Below are 27,699 nucleotides of genomic sequence, written 5' to 3'. Positions count from 1 at the left end.
ACACCATCTTTAAGCTGTGTCAATGAACATTAAGCCCGAGTGCTCAGTTACTGGAACAATATATCCAAATTGAATAATAGATGCACACAGAGAAAATGTTCCGACAACGAGTCTTTCAACATTCTTAATGTCATCCATAAGATTATTCCAGCTGAGGAAACGGTGAGGAGTGGAACATGGAAAACGGTGACAGCGTGAGAATTTCACTGTTTTCCAGTCAGTGTAAGGCTACGATCAGAGGACAATCGTACATATAAACTCATCCTAACGCCAACACGTGTTATTCACTTTAACTAGACGCGATTGCCCCTTTCGAAGCGCAAAAAAATAAATTGGCAAATTGGTATTAATCTGTCCGCGGACTCGTAAATCATTTAATGTCATCAAAATAATTGCACTCCCAAAAAAAGCGAAAGGGGCCCATCAAAACTTTCTTATACCTCTCGGTGGTAAAGTGACTCATGAGGTGGGGGTGGGGGTGTATGTGGGGGTGGGGATGGGGGTGGGGGTGGGGGTGGGGGTTTGGAGGCGGGGATGGGGGTGGGGGTGGGGGGGGGGGGGGGTGTATGTTGGGGGTGGGTGGGGTGGGGTGGGGGTGGGAGTAGGGGTAGGTGTGGGGGGTGTATGTGGGGGTGGGGATGGGGTGGGTTGTATGTGAGGTTGGGGTGGGGCGTGGGGATGGGGTTTGGAGGCGGGGAATGGGGGTGTAGGTGGGGGTGGGGGTGGGTGGGGGTGGGGTGGGGGTGGGAGTAGGGGTAGGCGTGGGGGTGTATGTGGGGATGGGGGTGGGCGTGGGGGTGGAGTAGGTGTAGGGGTGGGGGGTGGGCGTGGGGGGGGGGGGTATGTGGGGATGGGGTGGATGTGGGGGTGGGGATGGGGGTGGGCGTGGGGGTGGGAGTAGGAGTAGGGGTGGGGGAGGGGGTGGGCGTGGGGGGTGTATGTGGGGACGGGGTGGATGTGGGGGTGGAGGTGGAGGTGTATGTAGGGGTGGGGATGGGGGGGTGTGTAGAGTTGGGGGGTGTATGTGGGGGTGGGAGTGTATATGGAGGTAGGGATGGGGGTGTATGTGGGGGTGGGGATGCGGGTGGAAGCGGGAGCAAGCGAAGTTAGTGGTCCCCATCAAAGATAAGATGTCTTTAGCACTCCGGGGTAAACCTGCCTTCTCGGGAGTGCCGATACCGCTAGCTGTGTTTTCACAAAACTACCAGCGCAGCTGAAAGCAACACTTTAATGGCTGTCTGTGAATATTCTTCGGGGCAACCGTGAAACGCTGAGTTTGAAGCAGTAATTACTTTTTAATTGGTTAGGAAGAGGTTGCCTCCACTTACATCACTCCCACCCTTCCAGTTACTGCGGCTACAAATTGAAACTTCCCCCCCTTTTTTTTTTAAACATCAGACATCCCTTTCCAACAGTTAATCACTCTCTGGCTGAGATTTAGCAACAGGATGTGTAACCTCGGGGAGATTGAGGAAGAAAAATCGTCTCCACTATATTTTACACCCTCGGTTTTATTTTTTGTGTGTGTGTCCATGGTTTAAAAAAAAAAATGCCGGGTTCCTGCTTAATCTTTCTTTCCCTCCTTCGCTTCCGCCTTTTAAAAATAAAAGTCCGAACCTCCTAATTATGACAATCCAGCTACTGTCGTTCGCCCTGTTTGCGGGCGCTCGGTGCGTGTAAGCGGGCTGTTAATTGCGGTGGAGCGTGTGTGGCCACTGTTTCACGGGGGCGTTTGTCAGCGTCCGCGCTTCCTGCTCGGAAGTTTTTAAATGAAGCGATCTTTGTTTCATTCATTCACAAAAAAAAAAAAAAAACCCCAAAAAAACCGCTCTGAAATATGATTTGGGAATGCTGGCAGCTATGCTCACGTGGAGGTTAAAAACTGTAAATAGATGGATACACACAAAATGCCGGAGTAACTCAGCGGGACGGGCAGCATCTCTCTGGAGAGAAGGAATGGGTGACGTTTCGGGTCGAGACCCTTCTTCAGACCGAGAGTCAGGAGGAAAGGGAACCGAGATCTACGGATGGAGACAAAAGTGCTGGAGAAACTCAGCGGGGTGCAGCAGTATCTATGGAGCGAAGGAAATAGGCCATATTTCCTTCGCTCCATAGATGCTGCTGCACCCGCTGAGTTTCTCCAGCACTTTTGTCTACCTTCGATTTTCCATCTTTCTTAAACACGAGAGGATAGGCGATCTCTCGACCCCGAAACGCCACCCATTCCTTCTCTCCAGAGATTCCTGAGAGTGATGAATCTCTGGAACTCTCTGCCACAGAAGGTAGTTGAGGCCAGTTCATTGGCTATATTTAAGAGGGAGTTAGATGTGGCCCTTGAGGCTAAAGGGATCTGGGAGTATGGAGAGAAGGCAGGTACAGGATACTGAGTTGGATGATCAGCCATGATCATATTGAATGGCGGTGCAGGCTCGAAGGGCCGAATGGCCTACTCCTGCACCTATTTTCTATGTTTCTATGCTGAGATGCTGCCCGTCCCGCTGAGTTACTCCGGATGTTTGTGTCTATCTTATGTTGATGTGGAGATGCTTGCTTAGTGCTTAGTGCTAAGTGGTGGAATGTGACGTGTGATACAAAGGGAAAAGTCTGGTTTGGGGTTAAACGAGCGCTGGAGACGATGAAGCATTTCCACACCAGATGGGTTGGAAGGGCAAGTGTGGAGAAAGCCCGAGTTGCTGGTGATTTAATTGGTACAGACGGGACCACCGCTGTGACAGTAGTTAGATAAAGCATTTAGCCTTCCCCTCCCCAGCCCGCCTGGTGCATACACTTGTAACTGGAGCCCCGCGTCTGCAGAGATTCAATTGACAGTCGCGTTACTGTATGCACGGACCGTGGATAACGGAACATACTTTGTCCAATCCGGAAATGAAAGTAACGTTGTTTTGGACTGATGTCCCGTGTACAGAGAGGGAGGGAGGGAGAGAGAGAGAGGGGGGGGGGGGGTGGGGGGGGGGGGGGGGGGGGGGGAGAGAAAGAGAGAGGGAGAAAAAGAAGGAGAGAGAGGGAGAGAGAAAGAGAGAGGGGGGGGGGTGGAGGGTGAGAGGGGGGGGGGGGGGGAGAGAAAGGGAGAAAAAGAAAAGGGAGAGAGAGAGAGAGGGGGGGGAGGGAGAAAGAGAGAGTGTGTGTGGGAGAGAGAGAGAATGCGAGAGTGGGGGAGAAACAGAGAGTGGGGGAGGGAGAGAGAGAAAGAGATAGAGAGGGGCGTGGGAGAGAGAGAGAGAGAGAAAGAGAGAGAGAAAGAGGGAGGTAGAGAGAGAGAGAGAGAGAGAGAGAGAGAGAGAGGGGGGGGGGTAGAGAGAGAGAGAGAGCGAGAGAGAGAGAGAGAGAGAGGGGGAGGGGGGGGGGGGGGGTAGAGAGAAAGACATTAAAAAAACTGCTCTGATATTGTTACTCAAAGGCCACAAAGTACTTTCTGGGAGGTTAAGGGCCAATTAAAAATGCTTCCAGAAAACAGACAGCAGACCACATCTAAAGTACCACCCTCAGTCACAACGAGACCACATCAAAAGCCAAACTTTTCTTTAAATGGTCACCAGACAACTTATAATATACGTCAGCGAGCTGCCATTTGTGTGTGTGGATGGATGTCTGACTGATGGACCAGTTCATCTTGTAAATGTCCGAAGGCAGATTTTGAAATATATTGTGTGTGTGTGTTCATGTGTATGTGTGTGTATGTGTGTGTATGAATATATGTGCGTGTGGGTGTGAACGTGTGTGTCTATGTGTGTGTGTGCGTGTGTCCGTGTATCTGCTGTAGGGCGAGGGAAAGGCGATGTGTTGGATGTGTTTGTGCGTGCGTGTTTGTGTGTGTGTGTGTGTGTGTGTGTGTGTTTGTGTGTGTGTGTGTTTGTGTGTGTGTGTGTGTTTGCGTGCGTGTGCTTGTGTGTGTGTTTGTTTGCGTGTGTGTGTGTGTGTGTGTGTGTGTGTGTGTGTGTGTGTGTATCAAAATGGAATCCATAACGTAGCAGAGATGAAAGCAATTTTGCACAACGTCATTTGCGTGTTGGTTTTCCATTAGACGACCATTAATTGACCTTTGAGATTGAAATGGAATTCGTTTGGATGGACAACTGCGTCTTTCAATATTCATCAAGCAATGCATGTTGTTGCTATGTGGTCTGATTGGAGACGTATATGGCGTAATTGGAAACAAGTGTTATTGTTAAGTACAGTAGTTATATGGTAGCTCAGGTGGTGACAGAGTTAGTAACAGGGTCCTGAACCCGGGTGAACGGACACATTCCGACACAGTGCAGGAAGGAACTGCAGATGCTTTTTTTCCCCAGCGAAGATAGACACAAAATGCTGAAATGCTGGAGTAATTCAGCTGGACAGGTTTACACCTTAACCACCCCACCTCCCCGCCCCCTCCCGCCCCCTCCCATATATCTGTGTCACCCACTCCCCCCCCCCCCCCCCTCTCAGTCTGAAGAAGGGACTCGACCTGAAACGCACCCGTTCCTTCTCTCCAGAGATGCTGCCTGACCCGCTGAGTTACTCCAGCATTTCGTGCCCATTCCCAAGGTAGATATTGCAATGATGAAATGCAGGCACACTTGTTAAATTCTGGCACAGTTTCACACGGGTTATGTGACTCCAAACAACCATTCATTCGGAAATTAAAATGGGACAATTGAGTATGTTTCTAGCGCCGTCCACATCCCATGCAAGTTCTCACAATTCATTCTTGTAACTTCGTCGGCCCCTTTGTGGCGACTCTTTTGCAAACTTTGCATGCAAAAACCCCCCAAAGATTTTCACTGCACCTAACTCGGTAGAAGTGACCATAAATGACCATCATCAGTAGCAGCAGCAGCAGCTTTGGAAAGCCAGAGAGCTGCAGATGCTGGGATCTTGAGTAAAACACAAAGTGCTGGAGTTACTCTGTGGATCGGGCAGCATCTCTGGGGGGTAGAAACAGGGAACAGCAGAGGCTGCTTAACCAAGGAAGGGCACACAACATGCTGCAGTAACACAGCATCCCTGGAGATCATCCCCTGGATAGGTGACGTTTAGAGCTGGGGTAGTGTGAGGAATGGTCCCGAGCGGAAACGTCACCGATCCATGTTCTCCAGCGATCTATTCCACATTGTCCTTGATCCTCGCCCCCTTTGACCTCTCGTTTTCACACCTTACCCTTCCATGTCTCTCGTTTCCCTCTCCCCCTACTCTCCGTCTGAAGAAGGGTCTCGACCCGAAATGTCACCAATTCCTTCTATCCAGGGGTGCTGCCTGTCCCATTGAGTTACTTCAGCAGTTCGTATCACTGTGTGTGGGGGGGGGGGGGGGGGGGGGGGGGGGGGGGACGACAGGCGACGTTTCCGGTCGTGGCCCTTCTTCTTCAGACGTGTTTGGAACTTAAGTACTTGAAACGCACCAGCCAATTTGACCATAGCAGGCTCCCGCGTGGCCAGAACCACATGCCATGGTTAATAATTGGCTAGCACGCCGGGGACCCCCTACTCACTCCGTCCTCATCCCCCCTCCTCTTCTCCCATCTCCCTTCCTACTTCGCCCATCCAGGACTACATGCTGCCCACTAAAATGCTGTGTGTGTGTGTGTGTGTGTGTGTGTGTGTGTGTGTGTGTGTGTGTGTGTGTGTGTGTGTGTGTGTGTGTGTGTGTGTGTGTGTGTGTGTGTGTTATTATATATATATTTCACCAAGCTATTCTCCGGTAGAAATCTTGCTAAACAGCCTCGTGTGAAATCTGGGTGGCACTCCGTTCGGAATTGATCCAGATTCTGTTTCCTTCAGAATATTTGCTGTCGCCTTTAAAAAATAGCTCTCCCCGCAACCATCGATTGTCCTGAAATCGAAGCACGTTAGAGAAGGATTTCAATAAGCGTCTGAGCATCGTTCAGGGGGAGAGACAAGTAGCCAGTGATATTGCCAACGGTTTGGTCACGGAAATGTTACCTCGTTTAGAAAAATCAAAGCACTGAAGTGGTTCTAGGTCCGTGCGCTGGTAATTCCGAATCATCAGGCTGTTCCAACTCAGGCGCGCGGATCAATAGGGAAACTCGGCGGTGGAATAGTTTCACTGGCAAACAGTGAGTGAAATCGAAGCAGACCCACAGTTAGTCAGTTAGCCAGTTCCTACAGTGGATCTGCGGCTAAAATACCTTGTTGATTTGGGGTCGCTTCTAACTGACTGCAAAGGAACAGAATGATGATTTTAATTAGCTTCAAACCTCAAAGTCACTATTACCCCGGGCATAAAACTAATAGCGAAACGCGACAGTTAATACTCTGCCCACACACACACGCGCGCGCGCGCACACACACACACACACACACACACACACACACACACACACACGCGCGCGCACGCACGTACGCACACGCACACAGTCACACATAGTCACAAACACATTCGCTCAAACTCTCACACGCACATACTGAAACAAACACTATGACACACACACTGAGCCAAACACTCACAAACCCACACTAGCACACACAACCACCGACACACACACTCACACACACGAACAAACACGAACAAACTCACCCACACACACACACAAACTCACACGCACATACACATACAAACACACACACGCAAACTCACGCACACACTCACACACACACTCACAGATACACAAACTTACACACACAAAATCACACGCACACACATGCACAAACTCACACTCACACACTCACACACACAAACTCACACGCACATACACACACACTCACACACACACACACAAACTCACACCTTCACACACAAACTCACACGCACATACACACACAAACTCTCTCACACACACACAAACTCACACTTTCACACACAAACTCACACTCACACACACAAACTCACACTTGCACACACAAACTCACACTTTCACACACAAACTCACACTTTCACACACAAACTCACACGCACATACACACACAAACTCACACACACACACACAAACTCACGCACACACTCACACACAACAAACTCACTCACTCACACAAACACACACACACAAACTCACACGCACATACACATACAAACACACACACGCAAACTCACGCACACACTCACACACACACTCACAGATACACAAACTTACACACACAAAATCACACGCACACACATGCACAAACTCACACTCACACACACAAACTCACACGCACATACACACACACTCACACACACACACAAACTCACACCTTCACACACAAACTCACACGCACATACACACACAAACTCTCACTCACACACACACACACAAACTCACACTTTCACACACAAACTCACACTCACACACACAAACTCACACTTGCACACACAAACTCACACTTTCACACACAAACTCACACTTTCACACACAAACTCACACGCACATATACACACAAACTCACACACACACACACAAACTCACGCACACACTCACACACAACAAACTCACTCACTCACACAAACACACACACACAAACTCACACGCACATAAACTCACACTCACACACACGCCGAACCTTTTGAGAAAAGCCTTAAAAAAATATTTTTGTTTGTACAAAATCTCGCGTTCGACTTCCCAAGGTGTGAATGAATGAGCAGGATCCCAGTGAGAGCGCCCCTGCGCGCAGACTGCAACGTAGGGGATTCCATTCGTATGCAGTGTTTTTTTGTGGACATCTTTTTAAAGAGACTTTTTTTCAGAGTTGCTTCATTTTAGCATCAGTCATCCAAGATGTCACGTATTGTTAATTGTGTTGACAGTAGTGTTGAATTCTAGCGTGCCCTGGGGAATATTCACTCCAGCCCGCAGTGTGTGTGTGTGTGTGTATATATATATATAGTTTTTTTTCCTTATGTATAATTGGTCATTTGGACTTTTAAGAAGGGATATGAGGAAATTCTCCCTTCAGACGCGTTGCTATTTCCTTTGTCATGCGGTTTTCCGCAATAAGCCACTGCGTGTAATGGTGTAATCTAACCCACGCCGCACTCCGTCAGTTCACACACGACTGATACCTCGTCTCTCTCCCCCCCCCCCCCCTCTTTGTATCAATTGGTCGGAGTTCAGCTATTGTTCTGGGGGGGGAAAGTTCCTTTTATTTCTGTGCGCCGTCGATCACCGGGGCTGCTACGAAATCTCACGATAGTGTCTGTCTTAAGTGAAAACCAGTGGCCCTTTTGTGCCAGTGTGCAACGCGCTATTTTGGAGTGAAGAAGGAGACTGGGGGAAGCAGGCAGCGCCACCTCACTACGGAAACCCTGGATGTTTTTGGGGGATTAGGATGGCTCCGACCACTAGCTAATGATTCAACAGATCAAGGTTGATGTGTGACCATGTTCCACCGAGTAGAACGACGCGCCCCGCGACCTGTTGGCCCGTTTGGAACATTTTTTAATGGGCCCCTTTGACCCAGTTTAATCCAGACCTTGATCCGCAGGGGGAGTGATTTGACCATGCCACAATGTTTATAACTGTCTGCTTGTTGCTGACTTTCCTGGATTTCACGAGACAACAGTCGCCCTTGCCCCGGGCGCCGAGTGTGGCGCCGAAGTTGCGGTGCGCGCCGTCTCCAGACTGCGAGTCCAGGCTGCGGAGGGACGCGGGAGGGCGCGGAGGGGTGTATGAACATCTCGGCGGAGCACCGAGACGGAGGAGACTCTACTGTGCCACCAAGTACCATCTCCAGATCCATCTCAACGGCAGGATCGACGGGACGCTGGAGAAAAACAGCATTTTCAGTGAGTAGCGGAGCGCCCTGTTCAGTTCCCGATTCGTCTAACGGTTGGACACAAAACGCTGGAGTAACTCAGCGGGACAAAAGCAGCATCTCTGGAGAGAAGGGACGGGTGACGTTTCGGGTCAGACTGAGACTCAGCAGGGTCTCGACCCGAAACGTCGCCCATTCCTTCTCTCCAGAGATGCTGCCTGTCCCGCTGAGTTACTCCAGCTTTTTGATTCGATCTTTCGGTACAAACCAGCATCTGCAGTCGCTTGCTCCACACACGACGCGAGTTAACAGAGTTACACACACCGTGGGAGCGCTGCACTCCAATGCTACTGAATTGTCTTCATTGCAATTGAATTCGCGTGCAATGCATTCAAGGCATTGAATATGTTTTGAGACTCAAGGATTATATATGTAAGATGCAAGTAACCTTATATGTCATTTCAATGCGAGACTCTGCTTTCTGACACGGAGTTGCAACTTCAGAATAAGTGTTACTCCAATGAGACGCTGCAAGGATGTGGCCATACTCACACTGAGCAGAAATGTAACTGCAAACCTACATTTAGTATGTAGTATGTGTCGGAAGGAACTGCAGAAGCTGGTTTCAACCGAAGATAGACACAAATAGCTGGAGTAACTCAGAGGGACAGGCAGCATCTCATGAGAGAAGGTATAGGCGATGTTTCGGGTTGAGACCCTTCATGGTGGTATGTTTGTGATTTGTTTTTCTTGCTGGCATTTCTGCGCATCTACTATCCGTATAGCGCACCGCATGCTTTTGAGATGTCGGTATATTTTACGGGTATTCTCGCTGCAACAATGCGGTCTCGCGGGGTTTATAATGGACATTGTTATTCCTCTGTGAAAACAAGATGATCAGTCGGCGGTTGGTTTATCATTGGATCTTGCAGCTGGGAGTACCTGACTCACCGGAACTGTCCCAACGCGAACATCGGTCCCAATGCTGGTTTATTGCGGGTTCTAAAGAAGAGTCTCAACCCGAAACGTCACCCATTCCTTCTCTCCACAGATGCTGCCTGTCCCGCTGAGTTACTCCAGCTTTTTGTGTCTACATTCGGTTCTAAAGCACGTTGCCCTGCAAGCATTCGGGGGTATTCTAAGTCTACCGCGTTTCATTAACGTAAAATACGTTATTTTGGCTTTTAATGTAATTTAGTTGACTGAGAGTCTAGTTTTCAAGAGAGAGTTAGATTTAGCTCTTAGGGCTAAACTGAATCAAGGGATTACGGGGGGAAAGCAGGAACAGGGTTCTGATTTTGGATGATCAGCCATGATCATATTGAATGGCGGTGCTGTCTCGAAGTGCCGAATGGCCTACTCCTGCACCTATTTTCTATGTTTCGTGAGTTCCCCTTGATCTCCCAGAGTGGAACTGTTCCAGGTTGTGACACATCGGGCCCAGATGCCAAAAGGACAAAGTTATCAGCAAAAATAATAGCTTGAACAGCAACTCTAGCCGGTTCCATGTCCGGAGTCGCTGAACTTGTGTTAGGAAATCAATCCGGAGGCATAAGTAGTTTATCTCCAGTAAAGCTGTCATCTTGTTTAACCGTCTCTGGAGAAGCCAACCCTTTAGCCACATTTGCAAGGGTTTATCCTCGCACGCGTCACTTCCCATGAAAGCCCGCTGACAAAATGCAATCCTAATTCGTTGCGCCAGCGAGAAACTAGACTCAAATTTGTTTTCTTAAGACCACAAAGCGGTTTAAATTGTTACCCTTCCCTCAACCTTTTGTACCTTGTGTATCCCCCGATATCCCATTAAGAGTAATGAACTGCCGCATGGCCTCAACTGGGATTAATAGGAATTAGTAGTTGAATAGGCAGCACCAGAATGTTACACTTAATACTAACATCACATAAATCTTGGGGTTTATTTAATAACATGGTGATTATCATCGTTTAGAATCCGCAGAAATCAACTCGTGTACTAAGACCATCTTGCAATCACCTGTGTCATCTGAGCTTTAACTATCTCAGATGAAAGCAAAGATCTTAAAGGGTTAAGAAGATTTATGGATGTGGAGACCGACAATAAAAATGTTAAACAGAGCGACTGCTTTACCATCTATCTGAAATTATAATTCTTATTCAAGAGCAAAATAAATAGCGGGGGGAAAAGTTAGACACAAAAATGCTGGAGTGACTCAGCGGACCAGGCAGCATCTCTGGAGAGAAGGAATGGATGACTCGGGTCGAGTTAGGAAACTTTTGGAAACGTTAGGAAAGTTATGACTGAAGCGAAACAAAAAGTCAAAAAGAACCCGCAGAGAACATTCCCCCGACTCTCAGTCTGAAAAAAGGGTCTCGACCCGAAAAGTCACACATTCCTTCTCTCCAGAGATGCTATCTGACCAGCTTTTTATTTTATTTTTTGTCTATCTTCGGTTTAAACCAGCATCTGCGGTTCCTTCCTACGCAAAAACAAAGAAGATGCTCCCGTTTGGAACAAACGTTTTGGAAGTTGTTTGATGTGAAATGCAGTGGGATGCGGACTCTTGCAAAATTAAGGGGACTATGCAGTTCAAAGTCAATAACGTTCTCTGGAGACTGACACACAAAAAAGCTGGAGTAACGCAGCGGGTCAGGCAGCATCCCCGGAGTAAATGTATAGCTGACGTTTCGGGTCGAGACCCTTCTTCAGGCTGAGAGTCAGGGGAACGTTCTCTGGGTGGCTTCGACGTTTAGCCATAACTTTTTTTAAAGTTTCCTAACTTTCGTAATCATGTGTATACATTGTGTTTGCCAGCAAAGAATCTCACTGTGCATAGTCCCATGTGACAATAAAAGTATTCCTATTCCTATTCCTATTCCCACTCCTATTCAGTTCATCAGGGTTATATAATTGGAATATTGTGGCTGTTAAAATCTTGTCCTGGCGTTTTGTCACTACTCACGTCTTCTTCCTCTGCTGTAATATCGGGGCATTATTCAAAGCGCCTATCTTCACCCCCTGTTTCTTCTTTCAGGCATATTGGAAATAACTGCTGTCGATGTAGGAGTGGTGGCGATCAAGGGGTTGTTTTCGGGTAGATATTTGGCCATGAACAGAAGAGGCCGCGTGTTCGCGTCGGTAAGTTGTATATTTCATATTAAATATGTGTTCATATTGCTATGGGGAGGTCATGCCTCGCTAGGTTGCTATATATATGCAGAGTGCTTGAAGAACCTTTCTTCCCCATCGTCTGTATCAATTAGAAATCCCTTCACTTGTGAATTCCTTCATCCATTCATTCATTAAATGGTATTTAGTGAAATATCCTAAAAGAAAACAAACTCAATATTTAACACGGCTACCTCATGGCATATGGACAATGCACCTGTTAAAGTTTATTTATATAAGGAACTGATGTCTGCTATTAATAATAACACTTTAAAAAAAAACACACACACACACACACACAGCCAAAAAAACGATTGATGAGGGAAAGTGTGGGTATACCAAGTCTGAAGAAGGGTCTCGACCCGAAACGTCACCCATTCCTTCTATCCAGAGATGCTTGATGAGTTACTCCTGCATGTTGCGTCTATCTTCGATGTAAACCAGCATCTGCAGTTCCTTCCTCCACACCCCCCATGTCTATCAACATGTTCTGTCAACTCACCCCTTCTCACTTCCACTATAATGGGAATAAAAATCAACGGGTTTGTACAAATATTCGTGCTGTTTAGTTTATTTGATGATTCATGAGATCCCGAGAGTGCTTTAAAATAATCTGACGAAGAACATCCCAGCGGGTGGCAAGCCGCGAGTTTAAAGTTGATTTCAGAGGGGAGAAGCATTTGAAGTGGTTCGCTGATTACTAAAGGAGATGCACAGATCAGTAAAGGGATTCGCCGGGAGAAAGCTACAAGCGGGAGCGAGAATGGAGATTCTGGTTCTCAAAGTTCCCAACAAACTGTAAATGCTGGAATCTTGAGTAAAACACAAAAAGCGCCGGTGGAACTCATCGAGCGAGGCAGCATCTCAGCCGGGAAACGGACTGGTGACATTTCGGGTCGGGAGACTTCTTCAAACGTTTCCTACATCTTCTGTACACTCTCTCGCTCTCACTTGGAAGCACATAAGATTCAAGACGAAGCAGTGAGCCACGTGTAACTAGAACGCCTTTTCATGAGCAAAACAAAAGTGGCGGAGTGACTCAGCGGGTCAGGCAGTATCTGTGGAGGGAATGGACAGGCAACGTTTCTGGTTCGGACCCCTTCTTCACACCCTTAACGCTGCCTGTCCAGTCTCTGAGCTGATGCTGCCTGGCCCGCTATGTCGTTCTAGCTCTTTGTGTTTGGGTCACGTTTCCAGCTACTGCAGTTCTTGATATCTCCTAGAAAGGTCGTTTGTGACCGGCGGTAAAGGTTTGGCATGGATGTCGCGAATGGAATAGACCGTTCCCCTTTTGCTTCTGAAGTCCCCAACACGCTTGCAGCCATTTTCTGACGAGTCAGCGTCTCGTTAAACCCCTTCCTACGCCACTCCCACCTCTGCAAGAACAAGGTGCGCGGTGTTTTGAGAAGTTGTTTTGAGGATGTGGAATCAATATGGGTAGAGCTGCGAAACACTAAGGGGCAGAAAACGCTAGTGGGAGTTGTGTACAGGCCACCTAACAGTAGTAGTGGAGTTGGGGATGGCATCAAACAGGAAATTAGAAATGCATGCAACAAAGGTAAAACAGTTATAATGGGTGACTTCAATCTACATATAGATTGGGTGAATCAAATTGGCAAGGGTGCTGAGGAAGAGGATTTCTTGGAATGTATGCGGGATAGTTTTCTAAACCAACATGTAGAGGAACCAACGAGAGAGCAGGCTATTCTAGACTGGGTATTGAGTAATGAGGAAGGGTTAGTTAGCAGTCTTGTTGTGCGTGGCCCCTTGGGCAAGAGTGACCATAATATGGTTGAGTTCTTCATTAGGATGGAGAGTGACATTGTTAATTCAGAAACAAGGGTCCTGAACTTAAAGAAAGGTAACTTTGAGGGTATGAGACGTGAATTGGCCAAGATAGACTGGCGATTGATTCTTAATGGGTTGACGGTGGATATGCAATGGAAGACATTTAAAGACTGCATGGATGAACTACAAAAATTGTTCATCCCAGTTTGGCAAAAGAATAAATCAGGGAAGGTAGTACATCCGTGGATAACAAGGGAAATCAGGAATAGAATCAAAGCGAAGGATGATGCGTACAAATTAGCCAGAAAAAGCAGCATACCGGAGGACTGGGAGAAATTCAGAGACCAGCAGAGGAGGACAAAGGGCTTAATTAGGAAAAGAAAAATAGATTATGAAAGAAAACTGGCAGGGAACATAAAAACTGACTGCAAAAGTTTTTATAGATATGTGAAAAGAAAGAGATTAGTTAAAACAAATGTAGGTCCCTTGCAGTCAGAAACAGGTGAGTTGATCATGGGGAACAAGGATATGGCGGACCAATTGAATAACTACTTTGGTTCCGTCTTCACTAAGGAAGACATAAATAATCTGCCGGAAATAGCAGGGGACCGCGGGTCAAAGGAGTTGGAGGAATTGAGTGAAATCCAGGTTAGCCGGGAAGTGGTGTTGGGTAAATTGAATGGATTAAAGGCCGATAAATCCCCAGGGCCAGATAGGCTGCATCCCAGAGTACTTAAGGAAGTAGCTCCAGAAATAGTGGATGCATTAGTAATAATCTTTCAAAACTCTTTAGATTCTGGAGTAGTTCCTGAGGATTGGCGGGTAGCAAACGTAACCCCACTTTTTAAGAAGGGAGGGAGAGAGAAAACGGGGAATAACAGACCAGTTAGTCTAACATCGGTAGTGGGGAAACTGCTAGAGTCAGTTATTAAAGATGGGATAGCAGCACATTTGGAAAGTGGTGAAATCATTGGACAAAGTCAGCATGGATTTACAAAAGGTAAATCATGTCTGACGAATCTTATAGAATTTTTCGAGGATGTAACTAGTAGCGTGGATAGGGGAGAACCAGTGGATGTGGTGTATCTGGACTTCCAGAAGGCTTTCGACAAGGTCCCACATAAGAGATTAGTATACAAACTTAAAGCACACGGCATTGGGGGTTCAATATTGATGTGGATAGAGAACTGGCTGGCAAACAGGAAGCAAAGAGTAGGAGTAAACGGGTCCTTTTCACAATGGCAGGCAGTGACTAGTGGGGTACCGTAAGGCTCAGTGCTGGGACCCCAGCTATTTACAATATATATTAATGATCTGGATGAGGGAATTGAAGGCAATATCTCCAAGTTTGCGGATGACACTAAGCTGGGGGGCAGTGTTAGCTGAGAGGAGGATGCTAGGAGACTGCAAGGTGACTTGGATAGGCTGGGTGAGTGGGCAAATGTTTGGCAGATGCAGTATAATGTGGATAAATGTGAGGTTATCCATTTTGGTGGCAAAAACAGGAAAGCAGACTATTATCTAAATGGTGGCCGACTAGGAAAAGGGGAGATGCAGCGAGACCTGGGTGTCATGGTACACCAGTCATTGATAGTAGGCATGCAGGTGCAGCAGGCAGTGAAGAAAGCGAATGGTATGTTAGCTTTCATAGCAAAAGGATTTGAGTATAGGAGCAGGGAGGTTCTACTGCAGTTGTACAGGGTCTTGGTGAGACCACCTGGAGTATTGCGTACAGTTTTGGTCTCCAAATCTGAGGAAGGACATTATTGCCATAGAGGGAGTACAAAGAAGGTTCACCAGACTGATTCCTGGGATGTCAGGACTGTCTTATGAAGAAAGACTGGATAGACTTGGTTTATACTCTCTAGAATTTAGGAGATTGAGAGGGGATCTTATAGAAACTTATAAAATTCTTAAGGGGTTGGACAGGCTAGATGCAGGAAGATTGCTCCCGATGTTGGGGAAGTCCAGGACAAGGGGTCACAGCTTAAGGATAAGGGGGAAATCCTTTAAAACCGAGATGAGAAGAACCTTTTTCACACAGAGAGTTGTGAATCTCTGGAACTCTCTGCCACAGAGGGTAGTCGAGGCCAGTTCATTGGCTATATTTAAGAGGGAGTTAGATGTGGCCCTTGTGGCTAAGGGGATCAGAGGGTATGGAGAGAAGGCAGGTACGGGATACTGAGTTGGATGATGGCGGTGCAGGCTCGAAGGGCCGAATGGCCTACTCCTGCACCTAATTTCTATGTTTCTATGTTTCTATGTTTCACGGACAAATGTTGATACGCGATTTCCAATTCACGACTGGGCTAACCGCACTGGAGTCAAACTCAAGCCCGGCTTGTCTGTATCTTCAAGGCAAATAGTTAGCTGGTTTCAGGCTATGCACAGTACCTGCATAAGTATGGAAAAGTTAACTATGTGCGTTTACATTCAACATGACACTTGAAGTTGGTTCCTGGTCTTTTCTCGCCTCGAATTCTCCTCCCCCACTTTGGTTCTGAATACCCGATCCGAAACGTCACCTATCCACCCTCTTTTCTTCAGAGATGCTGCCTGGCCCGCTGAGTTACTCCAGCACTCTGTGTCTACTTTTGGTATAAACCAGCATCTGCAGTTCCCTTCCTACACAAGCAGCGGTTATGCATGGACAACACTAACCCACTGACCAAGAGGTCTTTGCTAAAGCCAATGCCTTTCAAACCTGTTTAAGAAGGAACTGCAGATGCTGGAAAATCGAAGGTACACAAAAATGCTGGAGAAACTCAGCGGGTGCAGCAGCATCTATGGATCGAAGGAAATAGGCAAGGTTTCGGGCCGAAACCCTTCTTCAGACTTTCAAACCTGCCCCGCTGAGTTACTCCAGCATTCCTTCCTATCGTATCCGAACTGTTCATTCCCGGTTGTAAGTTTGCACCCTTTTCTCATGACATTCTGAGATGTGCGCGCCAAGATTTGATCTAAAGAGTGTGGGCAGACACTCAATTTCCGTTTCATCTCCTCCCGCTCCTCCCCCTTCACCACCCCCCCCTCTCCCCTCCCCCTCCCCTCCCCCCCCCTCTCCCCTCCCCCCCCCCTCTCCCCTCCCCCCCCCCCTCCTTCCACTCCCCCGTACGGTCTTTTCTCTGATATCAGGGGCTTCCAATCTCTTTATCTGTTCAAAGTAGGACTGCACACAGAAACGGTTCACACGCTGCAACCCTCTTATCTGTGATCAGGTTGCTGCCGTCCTAATGGCCGCGTGTTCAATGTGCCCCACTGTTCCCATCAATGCAGTTCTATCCTTGATCGGCTGATATCCTTGCAGACACATCAATGAGCAAAAGTGGTGGTTCCCATCAGAGTTTGATAATCTGATGTGTACCATGTACTCTTTTTTGGGGGGTAAGAAAGCATTTAGCAATCACCACTTCCGACTATTTTTTTTATTTGATAAGTGCTTTTGAAATTCAATGTGCAATTACTATAACAAAAAAAAGGTCTGTTTTATAAGGTCGAGGTTTGAGGGCGGGGGAGTGGGGAGGGGGTGTGAGAGAGAAGCAATGTCCTTTACACCTACATAATCAGTACACCAGCTACAAAATCGTTGCTAGCCCTGATTGTCATTAATTACAGGGAGATATTCGTGTACAATATTATCTTGATTTAATTGGACAACAAGGGCAAACAAAAGCTAATTACCGTGTTACTTTTTGCAGAGTAAATAAACCAATAACAATCACAGGACTCTGACTGTCAGTGTATTTCACTGAAGATAGACATTGAATGCTGGAATAACTCAACTGGCCAGGCAGCGTCTCTGGAGAAAAAAAGAGTAGGTGACGTTTCTACAGAGATGCTGCCCGATCCGCTGAGTTACTCCAGCTTTCTGTGTCTATCTTCTGTTTAAACCAGTCTGAAGAAGGGTCTTGATCCAAAACGTCACCCATTCCTTCTATCCAGAGATGCTGCCTGTATCGCTGAGTTTAGTCCAGCATGTTGTATCTATCTGCAGTTCCTGACTACACAGTGCATTAGAGGCACCGAACATAGAATATTGAACATAGAACGAAGAACAATTCAGCACAGGAACAGGCCCTTCGGCCCACAATGTCCGTGCCGAACAAGATGCCGAGTTAAACTGATCACGTCTGCTTGTACTGACCCATCTCCCTCAATCCCTTGCACTTACTTCCATGTGCCTATCTCAAAACCTCTTAAATGCCACAGTCCTATCTACCTCCACCACCACCGTGGCAATGCTGGTATCGATTTTCATTGCAAAGTAATTATTGTAACTTTCCTAACTAGGCTTGAGTTGAATTTGAGAGAAAAATAACCTAAAAGAGTTTAGAAGGATGAGGGGGTATCTTATAGAAACATATAAAATTATAAAAGGACTGGACAAGCTAGATACAGGAAAAATGTTCCCAATGTTGGGTGAGTCCAGAACCAGGGGCTACAGTCTTAGAATAAAGGGGAGGTCATTTAAGACTGAGGTGAGAAAAAACGTTTTCACCCAGAGAGTTGTGAATTTATGGAATTCCCTGCCACAGAGGAGGTCAAGTCACTGGATGGATTTAAGAGAGAGTTAGATAGAGTTCTAGGGGCTAGTGGAGTCAAAGGATATGGGGCAGGCACAGGTTATTGATAGGGGACGATCAGCCATGATCACAGTGGCTGGCTCGAAGGGCCGAATGGCCTCCTCCTGCACCTATTTTCTATGTTTCTATGTTAGGAGTCATTATAATTTCAATATGTTATCTCGTTAGCCTTCGTTGAAGTTGGCTAAATCGGCTTGATATGGTGCCGTATGGCTGCATATATTTTAATCACCCGAACGGCCGGAGTGCAGTAGGTGACCAAGTGCGGACCATGTTGTTCGCTTTGTGTAAGAAGTGACCTGCAGATGCTGGTTTACACCGAAGATAGACACAACATTCTGGAGTAACTCAACGGGACAGGCAGCATCCCTGGAGAGAAGAAATGGGTGGTGTTTCGGGTCGAGGCTCTTCTTCAGACTGGGAGTCAGAGGATGGGGAAACTTGAGATATGCTGGGGTAAGATGTGAAAACGACAGATCAAAGCAGACGAGGATTAAGGAAATGTGGTTTGGTCACAAAACGCTGGAGTTACCCAGCGGGTTATTCAGCGGGTCCCGCCGAGTTACTCCAGCATTTTGTGTCTATCTTAAGTTAAACTAACATCTGCAGTTCCTTCCCACACAAATGTAGAATGGTTCATTGTTAGCTGAGGAGAAGATGACAATGAGGCATACAATCGGTAAAATATCAATAACATTCATCAGGTGGACAGTGATACTAGTCGGCAAACTAGTGTGGGGGAGGTTCGGAGAGAGATGGGAAGCAAGGGTTACTTGTAGTTAGAGAAATCAATAGTCGAAGAAGGGTCTGAAGAAGGGTCTCGACCCGAAACATCACCCATTCCTTCTCTCCGGAGATGCTGCCTGTCCCGCTGAGTAACTCCAGCATTCTGTGTCATACCGCTGGGTTGTAAGCCGCCCAAGCGAAATCTAAGGTGCTGTTCCTCCAATTTGCATCGGGCCTCACTCTGATTCGCTTTGTTCCATTCAGGTACGAAGTTGTTTTAACTCCTTCCAATGGGTAACTATGAGGTGTAGACATCCCTGCTATTTAGATATGTGATTTCCAAATACCTCAAATTGAAATGTTTTTTATTCAAAAATTAACTTAATTTGGAATTAAAAAATGCAGACCAAATCAAAAACTGTTCTAAAATTCATTCTCAATGTCCATACATTCAATAGTGTCATGCTCAGTTCGCATCTATCTTTACACAAAATATCTTTGCCGCCCATATGGCCCCTGGGGTGATATGTCTTTCCTTCTTTGAGGGGTGTCTCCCCACACCCTGCCCACCCCCCCCCCCCCCTCCCCTCAATGTTAAGCAGCTGAAGGACCCTAGACGGTGGTCCTCCCCCACAGAGCCATGAAGAGATTAACACACCAGAAGACAGCTTGTCCTTACTGAAGGATATGGAAACTCTCTGTGATACAGTGGGGAAAAACCTGGCAGATGTCATTCAATACAACCAAATGTCATACCATGCTTGTCTCACACAAGATTAAACCACTTTTTATCAGAAAACAACATGGGTAGCCACACATTGCTTGCTGTCGACCATCACTCATATCTCGGAGTCAAATTAAGCAACGATTTAAGTTGGGCGACGCATATTAGTCAAGTGTCCAACAAAGCAAATAGAACTCTCGGCCTACTCAAAATAAATTTTCACGCATGTAGTACGTCCGTCAAAGAGAATGCCAACAAGTCCTTGGTCAGGCCCAAATTGGAGTATTGTGGAGTCAGACGTATGGGATCCTTTCAACAGCAACAAGATCACCCTGGAGAAAGTACAACGCCGAGCATCCCGCTTTGTGTGTAATGACTCAAATCGAGCGTGAATAATATGCTGACTTCGCTCGGGTGGGATACCCTAGAGCTGCGCAGAATCAGGCCAAGACCTATTGCAATTTACAAGGAGATTCACAAAATCATGCCATCAAATCTCCTGTCATCCCAGAGCACCAAGTGCCAGAAACAAGACAAAATAACAGTCCCCACATCATCAACTGGCTAAATTTCACTAAATCTTGCGACCAATATTCCCTTTAGCCAAGGAGGATAAGGGAATGGAATATGTGACCACCCAACACACGCGCTGCTCCCGATGCTAAGCCATTTAAAAAGGGGATTGATCAGCTAGATCTCCTCAACTTGGTCAAAAAGGCCCACGTCAAAATGTAATCGCTACTCCACTCACTCCGACCTGCGCGAGATAACCACTGATGAGGAGTTTGCGCAGTAATCAACCAGAACCTGAACCAGGCGTTGGCTGCACTGAGCTTCAGTGCGTCCCTCAGCACGTACTTCGTAGTCTGGAGCTGGCCGGTCGGCCACATTCCCCGACGGTCATCTCACTCTGCTGGGAGGTCAGCGAGTTTCGGACAGAGCAGAGAGAGTTGGTGACCTTCCAGCAGCTCTCCGAACGTGCTCCTGGGAACAGCCCGTAAATCAGAGAGTCCTCTTCCCGGAGCTGTTTGGGATGAATGGTCAAATTGAAACTCACACAGTTGTCACCAGTATTGGCTTGTGTCTATTATTGATGGATCATGTGCTCAACAAGTGTGGTCTCGTCCTGAAGCATCACTCATTCCTTCTCTCCCGTGATGCAGCCTGTCCCGTTGAGTTACTCCAGCATTTTATATCTACCATCAATGTACAGTATTGGGTGAATGCACAGTATTTTGCCCAGAGTATGGGAATCGAGAACTGGAGGACACACTGTAGGTTTAAGGTGAGATGGGAGGGGGGGGGGGAGATTTAATAGGAACCCAATGGCCGCTTTTTCCACACAAAGGGTGGTGGGTGTATGCAAGAGAAGGTGCTTGAGGCAGGTACGACAACAATACAGTTGGACAGGTGCATGGCCAGGAAAGGTTAAGAGGGTCTCGAGCCGAACCATCATCACCCATTCTTTCTCACCGGAGATGCTGTCTGTTCTGCCGAGTTACTCCAGCATTTAGTGTCTATCAAGGCTTAGTACAGGGGTTCCCAACCTTGTTCATCCCGTTTACACCCTGGCAACTTGAATAGCACATGACAACGTTATTTCACTTATTTATGAACAACTAATGATGAACAGATACCGGTAAACCAGAACCAAACACAGTCAGTCAATGAGAAAAATGTGTACAAATCCAGAATCAACAAATTTACCCCTGGGTAGGCAATATTTCACCCCCTGGGGGTAAATTTACCCCAGGTTGGGAACCCTTGGCTTCGTGAGATATAGGGCCAAATGAGGGCTGGTTGGACTAGCGTAGAGGGAGAATCTTGGTTGGCATGGGCAGGTTGGGCCGAAGGGCCTGTTTCCTTGCTGTATGACAACAGGGCTATATGGACCACCAGACTAGTGAACACAACACACTATCTCAGCTATAAACCTTCATGGACACTGACTTTGATTGACCTATGATCAATGGCTTTTCTTGTACTGGAACTGTTCTTAACAATTTGTTGATTTTATTGTTTATTATATTTTATCTCTGTGTATTGTGTTCATAGACAATAGACAATAGGTGCAGGAGTTGGCCGTTCGGCCCTTCGAGCCAGCACCGCCATTCAATGTGATCATCCCCAATCAGTACCCCGTTCCTGCCTTCTCCCCATATCCCTGACTCCGCTATCTTTAAGAGCCTTATACGGCTCTCTCTTGAAAGTATCCAGAGAACCGCCCTCTGAGGCAGAGAATTCCGCAGAAATAGGCATGTTATGTTGCCACAAGTAAGAATTGTTTAGTTGTCAGTACATATGAGAATTGAACATTAAATGCTGGAGTAACTCAGCGGGTCAGGCAACATCTCTGGAGAAAAGTAATAGGTCCTACTCGTTCCACTGTCCGCATCATTGTATCACTTGCCCAGCAAACAATGGGCCATTATGGGCTTCACCCTTCCTGAGGTCATCTGTAGCCGGCTCTGAATAGTTCTGGCCTTCTCTCGCCTCCATTTTCCCACTCTCCTCACCTCCCAGCCCCCTCCCTCCCCACCTCTATCTATCAGCCTGAAGAAAGGTTGCGACCTGAAACGTCACCTTTTCCTTTTTCTCCAGAGATACTGTCTGACCCGCTGAGTCCTGCAGCATTTTGTGTCAGTCTGCGGCATAAGCCAGCATCTGCAGTTACTTCCCAAATAATTAAACACCCCTGACAACCTCCCTAATGATGGGAAGAGGTTAGACTAGTTATGTGGTTAGGAAGGAACTGCAGATGTTGGTTTAAACCGAAGATAGATACAAAAAAGCTGGAGTAACTCAGCGGGACAAGCAGCATCTCTGGAGAAGGAATGGCTGATGTTTCGGTTAATTAATGGCCATAAATTGAACCGTCACCCATTCCTTCTCTCCAGAGATGCTGCCTGTCCCGCTGAGTTACTCCAGCTTTTTGTTTCTATCTTAGATAAGTGGTTAGGTCTATATACCTTAAGGGCCTGTCCAACTTTCATGACTAATTCATGACCTTTTTTTACTTGTGGACATTTTTCATCATGTTGAAAAAACGCCCCAACCTACTTCTGAAGCAGGGTTTCGACCCGAAACATTGCCTATTTCTTCCACTCCTTAGATGCTGCTGCACCCACTGAGTTTCTCCAGCACTTTTGTCTACCTTCGATTTTCCAGCATCTGCAGTTCCTTCTTAAATGCCCCGACCTACTTGATGCCACGAGTACCTACGACTAGCATCATGACCTACCTATGACCTACCTACGACCTACCTACGACCTCGTGACGACCATGCTGCGAGTTTGAGTCAAGGTCACACTCGGCAGAGGTTGTGAATTAGGTCGTGAAAGTGGGACAGGCCCTTATAGAGAAATGTATTTGTATCGAAAATGTACGTTCTATAACTGGCTCTCCTATGTCTCTGTGTGTTTGCAGGAAGTCTACACCCCAGAGTGTGAGTTTGTCGAGCGGATCCACGAGCTGGGATACAACACCTACGCCTCGAAATCCTACAAGACCGTCCCGAGCTCAGCGGGATCAAGGCGGCGGAACAGCGCCGAGAGACTCTGGTACGTGTCCATCAACGGCAAGGGCCGGCCGAGGAGAGGATTCAAAACCCGCAAGACCCAGAAATCCTCGCTGTTCCTGCCGAGGCTGCTGGACAGCAAAGATCACGAAATGGTCCGGTTATTCCGCACCAGCTCCAAATATCGAGAGGACTTGGTGAAATCTCCGAGCAAGGCCGAGAAAACGAGAGCTTCCCAATAGCCGGGTCAACATCGCTGCAATAACAGGCCCTTGGAGCCCAAAGCTTGGACTCTATTGGAATGGAGATAGGGCTTTTTTTTTTAATGTCTAGAACGATGTGCCTAGGACTGCGAAATCATCTATGATATAATAATTAATGTAAATATGTAAATCTGGTTTCTATTTTCAAATTTCCTGCTACTTCCAAAAGGGACAATTAATGTATATCATCCTCGGTGTCTTGTTCGAACTCAGTAGGGACTTATAGTCAGTGGTTTATGCTTTGAAACATCTATTTTTGTATCTCAAGAAAATACAATGAATTAGTATAACATCTACCGACGGCCCATTTTCTTCCCACGTTTCCCAATGAACACTTCATTACACTTATGCGGTATTGATTAATGGCTTACGACTGAACGGGGAGGAACTACCAGCAGAGTGGCGGTGTTATCTGGAAAATCAGTTCATGGTTGAATGCCGAAGTGGTATCAATTTTCAAAAGAGAATTGGATAAATACTTGAATTTGGGGGGTGATTGTGGAGTTATGGGGAGAGAGCGTGGGAGTGGGACTGCTTATAGCCCTTTCAAATGAGCCAGCACGGGCACGTTGGGCCGAAGGGCCACCTTCTGGGCTGTGCCATTCTATGATACTGTACTATTAAACTCAGCCGAGCGAAGGAAGTCAGAAAGCGCACTGAATAATGTACTCGAGAACTGACCTTTATCTGCCCACATATTTATTTTAAATAAATATCTACAAATGGAGTACTTTGGTGTAACGAGTGGTGAGTGGTGCGTTATGGAAACACAGGGGTATAAGGATAAAGCCATCCACACTTTTGTTTTTATTCCATTGATAGAAATCCTTGTGAACCTAGGGACCAAAGATATGCCAGGGACTCTGAATACAACTGGAATACATGTCCTTTGTCTTACATATGGATAGTGGTGCAAGGGTGCCAGACATCCACAAGCAATTCTTTCAGCGAAGTACTCTAGGATTTTGTACACGATTCAAAGCAATAGCCGTCAATAGGGGTCATTTACAGATGGTCATTATTGGCTAAACTGTCCTCTCGATCATCTTTTTTCTCTGAGCAGATCTGAATTATACATACATTTCCACCTTTACATTTAACAAAGTTCTGATTCTGCCAGAGAAAGTGGCCAATGGAGTAGTCGATGTTTCTTCATGTAACCAACCGCCCTCTTTGGAATATTTCTTTATTTCACTGATTGATAATGGAAGATAACTAGGTAGATAGATGGAGGGAGAGAGGGAGAGAGGGAGAGAGGGAGAGAGGGGGAGAGGGAGGGAGAGAGAGATGGAAGGAGAGAGAGAGGGAGAGGGAGAGAGAGAGGGAGGGAGAGAGAGAGAGGGAGAGGGAGAAGAGAGGGAGAGAGGGAGGGAGAGAGGGAGAGAGGGAGGGAGAGAGGTAGAGAGGGAGAGAGGGAGGGATGGAGGGAGAGGGGGAGAGGGGGAGAAAGGGAGAGGGAGAGATGGAGAGAGGGAGAGAGGGAGAGAGAGAGAGAGAGAGAGAGAGGACAGACAGACAGACAGACAGACAGACAGACAGACAGACAGACAGACAGACAGACAATTAGATAGATAGATAGATAGATAGGTAGATAGATAGATAGATAGATAGATAGATAGATAGATAGATAGATAGATAGATAGATAGATAGATAGATAGATAGATAGATAGATAGATAGATAGATAGATAGATAGATAGATAGATAGATAGATGGATGGATGGATGGATGGATGGATGGATGGATGGATGGATGGATGGATGGATGGATGGATGGATGGATGGATGGATGGATGGATGGATGGATGGATGGATGGATGGATGGATGGATGGATGGATAGATAGATAGATAACACAATACTCGGTGGGCCTCTCTACAGAGTCGCGCACTGTTTCTCAGGTACAGATGAATTTAACAGGAGGCTTCACATAATGTCCATTCCACTTGATACCTCTACCATCAGCACCAACCGAGACAATAACCACCCCCCCCCTTCCTCCCCCCCCCAGGGAAATGGTCTTCTAGAGGATGTACCGGTTTCACGTGACATGTACTGCCTCTGAAAATAATTGCACTTTCTCAGACTGTAGCAGATCCGAGTTATGTGTAGGAAGGAACTGCAGATACTGGTTTACACCAAAGATAGACGCAAAGTGCCGGAGTAACTCAGCGGGATAGGCGGCATCTCTGGAGAAAAGGAATGGGAGACGTTTCTTCAGTCTGAAGAAAGGTCTCGACCCGAAACGTCACCCATTCCGTCAATCCAGAGATGCTGCCTGTCCCGCTGAGTTACTCCGGCAGATCAGAGTTATCCAGCTGACAATCTATTTCGTCCTGTCTTGTCTTGGCGGATTATTTCCCTTCGAATTAGGTCCTTGTACTGTTTTTTTTTTTGGCAAAATCACGTATCCAGGCCGATCAACAGAAGCAAACCACTTCTCCAGCCGCCAAACATCTAGTCGCTGAACCACATTGACTGAGCTCTCGAAACGTTCCCCGACCACAGGGAGATTCCTGCTTGAAGCTCTTAATGGGGCTGTCCCACTTAGGAGACTGGAACGGAATCCTCTGGAGACTTTGGGCCCCACCCAAGGTTTCCGTGCGGTTCCCGGAGGTTCCCGGTGGTTCCCGGTTGTACCTCCAGCAACCTCCGGCAACCTCCAGTAACCTCCGGCAACCTCCGGTAACCTCCGGCAACCTCTGGTAACCTCCGGCAACTAGCATGGCAACCGGCTTCGACTAAAAAATTACCGATTTTTAAAACGGCAACCTATTTTTGGTCGCGGCCGGTTTTGCAGTTTTTGAAATAATCGCCGGAACATAGAAGAAGCGGAAACCACTTTCGACTATTAGGGAGACTGACAAAAACCTCCGGGAACCTCCGGGAACCGCACGGAAACCTTGGCTTGGGCCCGAAGTCTCCAGAGGTTTCCGTTCCAGTCTCCTAAGTGGGACAGCCCCATAAAGAAGAAACGCGATTCCACAATATTGCAATTCCACAAAAATGCAATACTTCACGATTATTGCAAAAATAGTCGCAAAGTGACCCACTTGCCGTTCATTCAGAAACCGGCATGAAACAGTTATTATCCACGTTACACCCAAACGGTTGCAGAAACCAACCATGTCCGATGTCAGATACCTGGTAAGTTTTTACCTGGTTACCGCGGTTATTCTTAATTTGTTGACAGGCACAAAAAGCTGAAGTAACACCACGGGTCAGGCAGCATCTCTGGAGAAAAATAATAGGTGATGTTTCGGGTCGTGACCCTTCTTCTATCTCGACCCGAAACATCGTCTATTCGTTCTCTCCAGAGATGCTGCCTGACCCGCTGAGTTACTCCAGCATATTGTGTTTATCTTCGGTTTAAACCAGCATCTGCAGTTCCGCCCTACACATACTTAATGTGTAATTCTGACAAGCAGAAACACACTCTTTGAAGTTGAAGTATATTTCCACCACTCTCGGTGTGAAAAAGTTGCCATTATTTGTTCTTGCGTTTTGTCAGTTCCAACAAAGTCCCTTGGATAAACTCAAGCGATTGTCTGACCCAGGAACCCGCCAGCTAATTGAAATGCAGAAAATGGGATACCTTAGATCGAAGATAGACACAAAATGCTGGAGTAAAACTCAGCGGGACAGGCAGCATCTGTGGAGAGAAGGGATGGGTGACGATTCGGGTCGAGGCCCTTCTTCAGACCGAGAGTCAGGGGAGAGGGAAGCAGAGATAAGCAAGTGTCAGGTGTGACAACGAGACATCAAATGGGAAATGGTGACAACAAAGATCACCGGTCGAATGACAATTTCGTTTTACAGCTGACGCCAATATTATATAGTATCGGTAATATGGCCTCATAATCAACCGATACCGCGATTCTAATCGGGTTATTGCAGCTAATTGAGTATCAAATTGAAAGGGAGATTTTTCACACAAAGGGTGGTGGGTGTATGGAACAAGCTGCCAGAGGAGGTTGTTGAGGCTGGGACTATCTCAACATTTAAGAACCGGTCAGACGGGCACATGGATAGGACAGGTTTGGAGGGATATGGAACAAACACAGGCAGGTGTAACTAGTTTAGCTGGGACATGTTGGCCGGTGTGGGCAAGTTGGGCCGAACGGCTTCTTTCGACACTGTATCTTGAAAGTTCTTCAGCAAATAATCTTTATATATATATAATTTGTGTAGAAATGACAAATCGGCGCTGCACACCCGATTGCTGGAGTTTTACGTGAATTAAAATATAACAGGCTAATTTTTTTTAAA

General features: G+C 46.9%; 1 protein-coding gene across 1 annotated transcript; it reads left to right on the top strand.

Moving 5' to 3' along the window:
• The first annotated feature begins 8,080 nt into the window (after nt 1-8,080).
• fgf3 (fibroblast growth factor 3) lies at nt 8,081-24,160 on the top strand. The gene is made up of 3 exons (XM_033038708.1): nt 8,081-8,718; nt 11,699-11,802; nt 23,080-24,160. Exons 1-3 carry the CDS (start codon nt 8,442-8,444, stop codon nt 23,410-23,412), a joined length of 714 nt encoding a protein of 237 aa, XP_032894599.1. The 5' UTR covers nt 8,081-8,441; the 3' UTR covers nt 23,413-24,160.
• Nucleotides 24,161-27,699: the final 3,539 nt, after the last annotated feature.

This window comes from Amblyraja radiata, chromosome 20 (assembly GCF_010909765.2).
Source record: "Amblyraja radiata isolate CabotCenter1 chromosome 20, sAmbRad1.1.pri, whole genome shotgun sequence".
Classification (NCBI taxonomy): domain Eukaryota; kingdom Metazoa; phylum Chordata; class Chondrichthyes; order Rajiformes; family Rajidae; genus Amblyraja; species Amblyraja radiata.
The sequence above is the reverse complement of the archived record's forward strand: the minus strand, read 5'-3'. Positions and strand labels throughout refer to the sequence as shown.